The 10,598-nt window shown below is 36.7% G+C and overlaps 1 protein-coding gene across 1 annotated transcript in view; it reads right to left on the minus strand.

The window, feature by feature from the left end:
* Nucleotides 1-636: 636 nt before the first annotated feature.
* The window catches only part of IER3IP1 (immediate early response 3 interacting protein 1), a 12,833-nt gene continuing 2,871 nt past the window's right edge, over nt 637-10,598 (minus strand). The window contains exons 2-3 of the mRNA XM_027868844.1: nt 1,673-1,774; nt 637-851 (exon numbers count right to left, since the gene is read on the minus strand). Of these exons, the coding sequence (XP_027724645.1) occupies nt 796-851; nt 1,673-1,774 (158 nt within the window). The 3' untranslated portion in view covers nt 637-795. The remainder of the gene's footprint in view (nt 852-1,672; nt 1,775-10,598) is intronic.

Below are 10,598 nucleotides of genomic sequence, written 5' to 3' on the forward strand. Positions count from 1 at the left end.
CACTATTGTAAAAAGGGTACAGTATTTTTCTGCCAGTGAAAAAAATACAAACTCTCTTCTGATTTCATCAACCTGGTAAAATACTACATAAAAACAATCTTGGAGATATATATATGCAAGAAAATTGGATAAATAAGATTATATACTTCTTTAACTGGAATTCTCACTGACAGTAGAATGGCTGGATTGACTTAGAGGTTACATATGTGAGATTTTTTTTTAATTGCTGTGACAACAGAAACAATATACAATCAAAATGACTACTATTTAAAAGTCTTTCTTTGACCAAAAATAAAGTTCTTCCAAATCTGCCAAATGAATTAAAAACAATTAAAAAGAAAAGATCCAGATTACAGGGGCATAATTTAACATGCTGTAATTATAAAAATGTTTTGAAATTTAACTGGGGTGAAGGACCCTTTTCTCCATGATAGCTTTGTGAATGGGAAATATCTAGAAAGAAAGTCATTCCTGAGAAGTGAGAGATTGAAACCAAAACAAAAGGAACAATTCAGTGTCCTTTTAACAATCATTAAGATAGAATGGGTTACTATTAACAGTCAGTGAAAAAACCTGAACCAGTCCTGCTCCAGAGATCTGGTCGTTTGTAATGAAACAGCAAGTGGAACAATAAAGTATCAGATAAATAGTAAATGTTGTTTTATTGTCAGCTTTGTAGTTTATTTCAAGTGCAAGGTTGGCCAGCTAAGCTACACATCCCAATACCGACTGAAGTGATGGCTTCTGCTGGTTTCTCCACTTCTGATTCTCCAATTTTTTTTCTACCACTTTAGTTCACCCAAACAGTAAAAGTAACACAATTGCAATTGAGTTTACTATTATCAATGGTACTGTAAAACAAACAAAAACAAGCACTTGTTAATATAAACAAAGGACATTTGGAAAATAAGAAGGAACACTTGTCAATGAATAGTGAAGCAGAAATATCTGACTATACATGTAAATTATTTGGAGGGAACAGAAATTGACTGACACCTCCTGGTGTGTGGAATTCAAAAATCTTGCACTAAATGTAAGATTCAACAGTTCAACACTTAAGTTCTTAACAAATTTATCTGCTTACCAGACATCATAACTAGAATAACCCTGCTGGTTTGCAAAATACTTAAATCTGGAGCTTCTGAGCTTATTTTTCTCACAGTTTTCAACAGAACTAGAGGTCTGTGCAAATTGCTATGCCTCTAGATTGACTTTTAAAACTTTAAAAAAATCCAACAAGAACATTAAGTGCTAAGTTTTGGCCTAAGCTTCAAGAAGAAGCATAACTAGATCTGAAGATTAACTTGCTTACATTGGGGAAAACCAGCTAAATAAATAATACTTACTTTTAAATGGCACTTAAGGTTTATAAAACAGTGTCCTCACAACAATCTCAGAGCTAGGTAGTACAAGTATATCTTTACTTTAAAGATGAGGAAACTGTTTCTAAAAGATAAAGTGACTTGCCTGAGGACACAGTGACCAAGCAAGCCACTGACACCAAATACAGTGATTTTTCAGATTGTAAAGGTTCTTAGGTAATACAACTATAAAAAGGAAGCCAGGGTTCATCATATAAAGTAAGAAGCCTATGCTCCTCAAACTAAAACACAGAATTAATACTTTATAGGGCAGGATATAATAAAATAGCTAAACTGTTTCTTTTCCTTACCTCTCATAACTGTTCGTACGGATCGAATAAGGTTCATTAGCTGTGATTTAATTCCTGGCTCCTCTCCAAATCCTCCAATTCCCTGGTCTGTTCCCCAGCCAACTGCATAATACAAAGATGATTAGCTATGTTAAAATTTATTATGCACTCACCTTACTACATCAGCAACAGAGCCATCCATCTTGAAAAAGATTAATTCAAGCTACTGTTAAAGATTCCAAACTATCAGGAAATTGGATTACCCCTTAGATAAAACAATAATAGTTAAATATTTTAGGTCAAATATCTTTTACTTTTGATTGAAAGCAGAAACAGATATAAAAAATAACTCATTTATAATGCATTTTTTATTTTATAAAGCAAACCAAACTGAAATATCCAATGATACTCAATTCAGAGAAGCAATAACATGATATCCTATCCTATTTTTAAAAAGAAATAAAGAACTTTCATTTCTCAGATCAAAACTACAGTCAAGGCAAATTAGGGGGTTGAATAATTGCTTAGCTAGTTCAGAACAGTAACACACAATTTTTATATATAATTGGGGGTAGGGGTAAGCTCTGTTGTCTGCTTTACTTGAAGGAATTATTGTGTTGACCTGGACTTAATTAGTTACAATTTTACAGTTTAAGTAGCATTTTCCCATTTAATGATAATGAGATCTGCTCCTTGATCTGAAATCTGTAAATTTATATTTCAGCAAAATCTGTGGTCAGCTGCTTCCCCTCATTCTTTCCAAATGATCTTCCCATCTTTTCTATTTTATTTCTCTCATCTTATAGATCTTTGTGGGCAAGTAGGTGGTGCAGTGGAAAAAGCAGTGGACCTGGAGTCAGGAAGACCTGAGTTCAAATTCAGCCTCAGACACTTCCTAGCTGTGTACCCCTGGGCTAGCCTCAGTTTCTTCATCTGTAAAATGGAGAAGGAAATGACAAACTGTTCCAGGATGTTGGCTAAGAAAACCCCAAATGAGGTCACTAAGAGTCGGAAGGGTTGAGAGTGAGAAATTAAGGATGTCACTCAGGCTGTGAGCCTGGATCACTGGGAGGATGGTTGTATACTTCACAATAATAGGGAAATTAGGAGGAAGATAGAGTTTCAGGGAAAAAACAATGAGTTCAGTTTTGGACACAGTTTAAGATGGCTATGGGACATCCAATTTGGAAAGTCCAGAAGGTAGTTTAATTTATACTTCTCTACAATGTGACTTTTGGATAGTTTCTTTCAAACCACAGACCTATGGATCTATAATATTCTGAGTACTAAAATGGCTCTGTGACCTCGCTGATTTGAAATGAATGTAGAGTAATGAAAATTTTTGCCCCATTAACTCTTTAAAAAATATTTTAAGATAACATTTTACTAATGGTACAAACTTCTTTTGGTTGCCACTAAAATATTATTATTAAAAATAATTACATTTCAGTGAGAATAAAGTGATTGAATATGCTTCATTCTTTCAACATTCATTTTTATAAGATATTTAGTTCCAAATTTTTTCTCCCTCCTTCCTCTCCCTTCTCCCCAAGACGGCATGCAATTTGATATAGGCTATACTTGTACAATCATGTTAAACATACTTCCACATTAGTCATGCTGTGAAAGAAGAATCAGAATCAAAGGGAAAAACCACGAGAAAGAGAAAACAATAAAAGAGAAAATAGTATGCTTTGATCTGCATTCAAACTCCACAATTTTTTCTCTGGAAGTGGATAGCATGTTCCATCATGAGTCCCTTGGAACTGTCTTAAATCATTGTACTGCTGAGAAGAGCTAAGTCTTATCAAAGTTGATCCTCCTACAATGTTGCTATCATTGTGTACAACGTTTTCCTAGTTCTGCTCACTTCACTCAGCATCAGTTCATATAAGTCATTCCAGATTTTTCTGAAGTCTGCCTGCTCATCATTTGTTATAGCACAATAGTATTCCACTACATTCATAAAGCACAACTTGTTCAGTCATTCCCCAATTGATGGGCATCCCCTCAATTTTTAATTCTTTGCTACCACAAGAAGAGCTGCTATAAATATCTTTGTACATGTGGGTTCTTTTCCTTCTTTTATGATGTCTTTGGGATACAGCAGTGCTATTGCTAGATCAAAGGGTATGCATAGTTCTATAGCCCTTTGGGCATAGTTCCAAATTTGAATATGCTTCATTCTTTTAAAAAATCTGAGTTTAATACTCTGTGATACAGCAATTTAAAGGTTTGCTTACTAAATTCAGTTCTTGTAAAAAATAAAATCTTATTGATATTTTCTTTTCTTATATCACCATAATTATCCCAAGTACCCTCTCCTTCCTAGAAAGCCATCTTATACAACAAAGAGTATATATATATATATATATGTATATATATGTGTGTATATATATATATGTATATATGTATATATATATATGTATGTATATATATATTGGCCTTTTGGTGAGGCAATCGGGGTTAAGCGACTTGCCCAGGGTCACACAGCTAGTACATGTCATGTGTCTCAAGTCGCATTTGAACTCAGGTCCTCCTGATTCCAAGGCTGGAGCTCTATCCACTATACCATCTAGCTGCCCCCAAAGAATATTTTTTAGAGAGGAAAAAAAGTCAGCACAACTGATTCATGCACTAAAAATGTCCAAAAGCACATGTAATGTGTTAACACCTGAGGACCTCTCACTTCCACAAAGGGTAGATTAAAGGTGTCTTCTCATATCTTTTCAATCAAGTTCTGCTTAATATATTTTTTTAATATTTTTTATTTTTTTGGGGGTGGGTTATCATTCTTTCCATTTACATTGATACACTTATTGTGCATATTGTTTCCTTGGCTCTGCTTACTTCACTCTGCCTCATTTCATATAGGTACTTCCATGCTTTTCTGTATTCATCACACACATCATTTCTTATAGCAGAATAATACTTCACCACATTCATATACTATAATTTATTTAGCCATTCCTCAATTAATGGGCATCTACTTTGTTTCCAATTCTTAGTTATCACAAAAGTGCTGCTATAAATATTCTGGAGTATACAGGGACTTTCTCCTTATTGGTGGGGTATAATTCCAGTAATAGTTCAAAGGATATGGACATTTTAGTAATTTTGTTCACATAATTCCAAACTGCTTTCCAAAGAAGGTGTACCATTTTACAGGTCCCCCAACAATGTATCAGTGTGACTATCTTTCCATAACATCTCCAACATTGACTGTGACTGTTTTTTGTCATTTTTGCCAATTTGCAGAGTGTAAGGTGAAACCTCAGTGTTGTTTTGATTTTCATTTATTTCTCTTATTATTAGTGATTTGGAGCATTCCTTCATGTCACTGTGAATACTTTACAATTCTTCTTTTGAGAACTGTTTGTTCATATCCTTTGACCACTTATCTATTGGGGAAGTTCCACTAACTTTTTTTTTTTTTTTTTTTTTTTGCTTAGGCAGTTGGGGTTAAGTGACTTGTCCAGGGTTACACAACTAGTAAGTGTCAAGTGTTTGGTCTGAGGCTGGATTTGAACTCAGGTCCTCCTGACTTCAGGGCCGGTGCTCTATCCACTGCGCCACCTTGCTGCCCCTCCATTAACTCTTAAAAGACTATCTAGCAAGCCACGGAGGAGTTGTGATCTGTTTAAGTGGAGAATGTACCATGCTCACAAAAATTATAGGATTAAATAGTATTATTTCAAATGTAATAGAGGGCAGAAACATTATGAGTATCAGAATCTTCCAAATTTAAGCAAAGTATAGAACATAATCACACTACAGTGGCACAGTAAAACTTTTCCCCCACCTCTTTCTTTTCCCGTCTATTCATTTCCTTCACTCTTTCTTTTCTTCTAAAAACATCAAAACATAACAAAATCACTCCTAGGCTTTTTACCTTATTTAACTCTATGACCTCTGAAGACATTAGGTTCAAAGGACACGCTTGTTACTTGTCCTACTAGAATGTATGTTATTCTTTGTATAGTACCTTCCAATTGCTCATATGTATTTACTTTTCAAAATGTTACTTTTGATTCCTGTTTTTGTATTTCAAAATTTCTACTAAGTTTTAGCATTTTCATCAGAAATACTTGGGAGTCCTCTATTTCATTAAGGGATTACCCCCCACCCCCATCCCTAAGCTTCTTTAGGCTTATACTCAGTTTTGCTGGATAAGTTATTCATTCTTGGTTGTAAGCCTATTCCTTTTGCAAATATTATATTCTAAGCTCTCCTCTCCTTTATCATGGTAGTTGGCAAATCTTATATGATCTTGATCATGACTCCTTGATACTTGAACTCTTTCTATCTGGCTATATGCTGTGAATTTTGACTGACATTTTGGGGAGTTTTTAATTTGGGACTGACAGGTAGATTCTTTCTATTTTCATTTTGCCTTCTTGTTCTAATAGGACTGGGAGGTTTTCATTCATGATTCCTTGATATATGTAATCCAAGTTCTTTATTTAAACACACACTTACACACCAGTCTTCTGGTGATGATTCTTAACGTTTTCTTTGACCAGTTTTTTAGGCCAATTGTTTTTGATGTGAGGTATCTTACATTTCCTTCTATTTTTTCTCCCATTCTTTTGTTTTTGTTGTAATACTTCTTATTTTATCTTATTTGATTTTTATTGTATCATCTTATTTTAACTTCCTTTTGGTCCATTCTATTTTTGAAGGGGTCTGTTACTTGAGCAAGGTTTTGGACCTCTGTACTGAGCAGTTAATTCTCTTCTCAAGTCTTTTATTCAGATTTCTCATTTCTTTTCTGATTCTTTCCTCTAAGCTCTCATTTCATTTGTAATATCATTTTAAAAACTCATTTCATTTCTTCCAGGAATTCTAGTTGACTCTGTCCAAGTTGCATTTTACTTTGAGGCTTTGCTTGAAGATGCTGAATTATTTTTTTTTCTGGGTTTGTGTCTTGTTTATTCCAGACTTCAGAATAATTTTTTTTTTTTATAGCATTAGTGTATTTTGTTAACTTATTTTTCCAGCCTTACTTATAGAACTGGGGCTTTGTGTTACGGCTGGACTAACCCTCTCCACTTCTTGAGATAATGCTGGGGTTTTGATCCTGATCTGTATTCTCCAGTGTCTTCTTGCTGCTGTCCTGAGGTTATTGAGATTATTGCTCTTCAAGGATCTGGGGATGGCTCAGGTGAAGAAGCTGCAAACTTTCAAGTGCCCTAAGCCAGTAGTGTCAAATTCAAATAGAAACAGATCCCTGCCAGCTGCATACTGACTTAGAAAATCACAAATTAACATTATCAATGGTGTATTATATTTCTACTTATTTTGAAAACATTTCCCAATTGCATTTTAATCTGATTTAGGTCGCACAGCCTGTGGGCTGTGAGTTTGACACTTCTGCCCTAAGAACTCTGATGTAGAAAAAGACTGATTGCTGCCTTGGTAGTCTGAATTTTGGTTTTTGTCTGGAAGATAGAAGTGCAAGCTTGCCCCTGGCTAGAGCTTCAGCAGATGACTGCTGGCCAGCCCCACCCACTGTTGGTCAGCTGGAAAGCTCTGAAGGTTTGAAGCAACAAAACGCTGCAGGCTCTAACTTGGAAGTTCCTTACTCTACCATGCTCAGCTATAGCTAGGTGTGTGAGCTAATCTAAGATTAAAGGATATCTATTCCCTGCCTGTTACAGGGCCACAGGTTTAGTCTCTCCGATCATGCTCCTTTCCCTGGAGTACAGCCACAAGCATTGGCTTCAATCCACACTGGCTCTTCCTAGCCCTGGGTCAGAGTTTGCTCTTGTTTCTGCCCAATATACAACCTGATGCCCCTACCCGCACTGAAGCTGAGACTGTACTCCACTTAGTTCAGCCACAGCCCCTGCTGGACTGGTAACCTCATTCAGGTGCTTTAAAGACAGGGCTTCAAGCTCACTTCACTCCCTGCTCTTTGTTCAGCTGAGATTCAGTTCCCTTGCTAGAATGCTCCGTGCGGGCCTTCCTAGCTAAACTTCCTCCCAAGTGTCTGCAGGCCCCTGGTTACTATATATAAAGTGTTAACATTACAACACAGTCTCTGAGTGAAAATCAGGACATTTTTAGCCAGCACAAGGCACCAAAATTTTAAAGTTTAGGTGAGTAAAAAGATTATTACAGCATGGGCTTCTTGTCAGTTTTTCTACATAAAAAATTACTTTGTTTTTGGTAGAAGATGGAACCTTGTTTTGCTCTCATACAACATAAAGGAATACACCACCCCCCAATCATTCCAGTCACTTCTTGATCCACTACAACCCACATTGCTCTATGGAAGGTTACTAATAACCAGCTTCTAACCAAATCCAACAGCTTTTTTATCAGTTCTTATTTTACTTGACTCTGTTGCAGCATTTGATACTAGTGACCAACCAAAACTTCTTGAAACTTTCTCCTTTCTAGGTTTCTGTTTCTAAGTTAGAAGCACTATCCTGGTTCTTCTGCTTCAACCACCTTCTCTGTCTTGCTTCTTCTTCTGCTTCTTTTTTTCATTCTTGTGACCCCATACATGTTTCCTACAACTCCGTCCTTGATACTCAGCTTTCTTCCCTAATCCACTTAATTCCCTGGAGTGTTCATTCATCTTTATGACTTCTCTATATTGATTGATGATTCCCACATCTCAATCTGCAGCCTGGACTTTTATTCTATTGCTTTATTCAGCAAGCATGTATTAAGTGCCCACTCTGTGGAAGATACCGTTCTAAGGATACAGGGATATGTACATCAGAGACCCTATTCTCAAGCAACTTTCAATCTAACTGGGGGTGCATGAGGAGAGACACTTGGATACCATGTTACAAGGGAGGCTAAGGTATGTTCAAATGACAAGTCCTGACAACAGGGGATTGAAAAGGCTGTCTTGAGGTAATACATGCACTGGGTTTTGATATGAAGAATTTCAATAAAGTAGAAGGGATTCCATTAAAGGAACAGATAACAATCAATCATTAAGCATTTATTAAGTGCCAGAAGGTAGCTTAAAGGATGAGTCAGGATCATTTATACTTCATTCCATAGACAATGATGACTCACTGAAAGTTATTGAATTAATTAGTGAAATGATTAGAGAGGTTATTAGAAGATAATTTAGGCAGTAATATAGTAGGCACTTAAGTATTTGTTAAATTGATGTGGTATGAAGAAAAGGTTCAGAAAGATATACTGGGAAACAGGGCAGGCAAGAAGGCCAATTAGAAGGCTAATCAATAGTCCGTATGAGAATTAGGGTGGTTACAGTGGATTTGAGTGGACAGAATGTATATGAAAGATACTGCAGAGGTGAAAATGACAGAAATTGGCAAATGACTGGACATGTGGTAGAATCTCAGACACTGAGGTACGAGCTTGGAGCATTGGGAGGATAGTAGTACCATCAACAAGGACAGAGAAATGATTGTTTGGATTTTTTGGTTTTATTGGCCTCTGGAAGGGAATTGGTGAGTTCAACATTGGATATGGTAAGCTTGGTTTGACAAGAAGTCACCAAGGTAGAGTGTAATTCATCAGTCAGCTGGAAATTAGGAATTAGAATTCTAGAAAAAGTCTAGGAGTGAAATTAAAGGTTTAGGAGTCCTTCACACAATCATCAATAGTAAATACTTATTAAGTACCAGTTGTGTGCCAGAGCAAAAGGAAATACAAAGTTTAAACATCTTCATAAAGGTAACTGTTGAAAGAATGGCACCTGATGAGATTGATAAGGGACAGAATATATAGAGAGGGGAGCTAAGGAAAAAGCCTTAGGAGATACTCATGTTTAAGACAGAAGAGGGTCAGAAGTCAGAGTAGGTATGGTCAAAGAGGTAGAAAGAACCAAGAGGATATCAACGTAGCTGAGAACAGAGAGTATACAGAATGGAGGGGTGATTCAAGTGCCAAGTGCCAGAGTGAGTCATGAAATATGACAAAGAGAAGCCACTAGATTGGAATTGTTATATGTTACCTATCATTAGAGATCTTGGAAAATGTTGAGTAGAGTTGTGGAAGAAGTCTGATTGCAAAGTGCTGAGCAATCAGCAAAGAAGACAGTGAAAGGGAGGAGAGAGATGGGCTCATAATATGAGAGTGGGGCAAGGTCAAGGGAAGGGTTTTTTTTAAAGGACACGAGAATATTTGTAGGTGGAGGGGAAGGAGGCAGTAGAAAGACTGAAGATGTCCAAGGGAAAAGAATAGTTTATATTATACCACTTAGCACTTAAGTGTATGGGAACAGTAGTAGGGACTGGACCTGTGATTTTAATTGGTATGGTGAACTCCCAAGTGAGGAAACACCTTCAATCAATGCAGGCACTTTCTCTCAAACTTAACAGCCTTAGAGAACTGTCTAGAGCATTAAAGGGGAAGTGCTCTGCCCAGGTTAACACAGTCTTCCATATTACAACAGCCTTCTAAGTGGTCTTCTAGACTCAAGGCTTTCCCTATTCCAATCTATCCTCTACTCAGGTGCCAACCCATGTCACTCCCTACTCAACAAATTCAAATATAAACAAGCATTGTATACAAATTCCTATATTTAGCATTTAAAGTTCTTATAACCAGGCCCCTTCTTGCCCTTCCAGGTTTCTTGTACTTCTCTCTACACTACAATTCAGTTACCTGGGGCCTACTGCTGTTCCTTTCACAGGACACTCTACCTCCACCCTCCTCTCCATTTACCCTCCCCAGTACCACTGTGCTGGCTCTTGTCCACCTCTTGGCTTTGTTCAAGATTCAGCTCAAATCTTAATCTACTGCAAAGGACCTTCCCTTTGAGAGTACGCTCTATCCTTTATATATTTTGTATGTCCTTGTTATTTAACATGTTGTCATCCCCCCCATTAGAATATATGCTCCTTGAGGGAAGGAATTTTCCCCCCCTTTTCTTTGTATCTCAAGTTCTTGGTACAGCCCCTGGCACATATAAAGTACTTAGTAAATGCTTACTGACTGCTTGACAGCCACT

This window comes from Vombatus ursinus, unplaced genomic scaffold (genome assembly GCF_900497805.2).
Source record: "Vombatus ursinus unplaced genomic scaffold, bare-nosed wombat genome assembly UNPS02014791.1, whole genome shotgun sequence".
Taxonomy (NCBI): Eukaryota; Metazoa; Chordata; class Mammalia; order Diprotodontia; family Vombatidae; genus Vombatus; species Vombatus ursinus.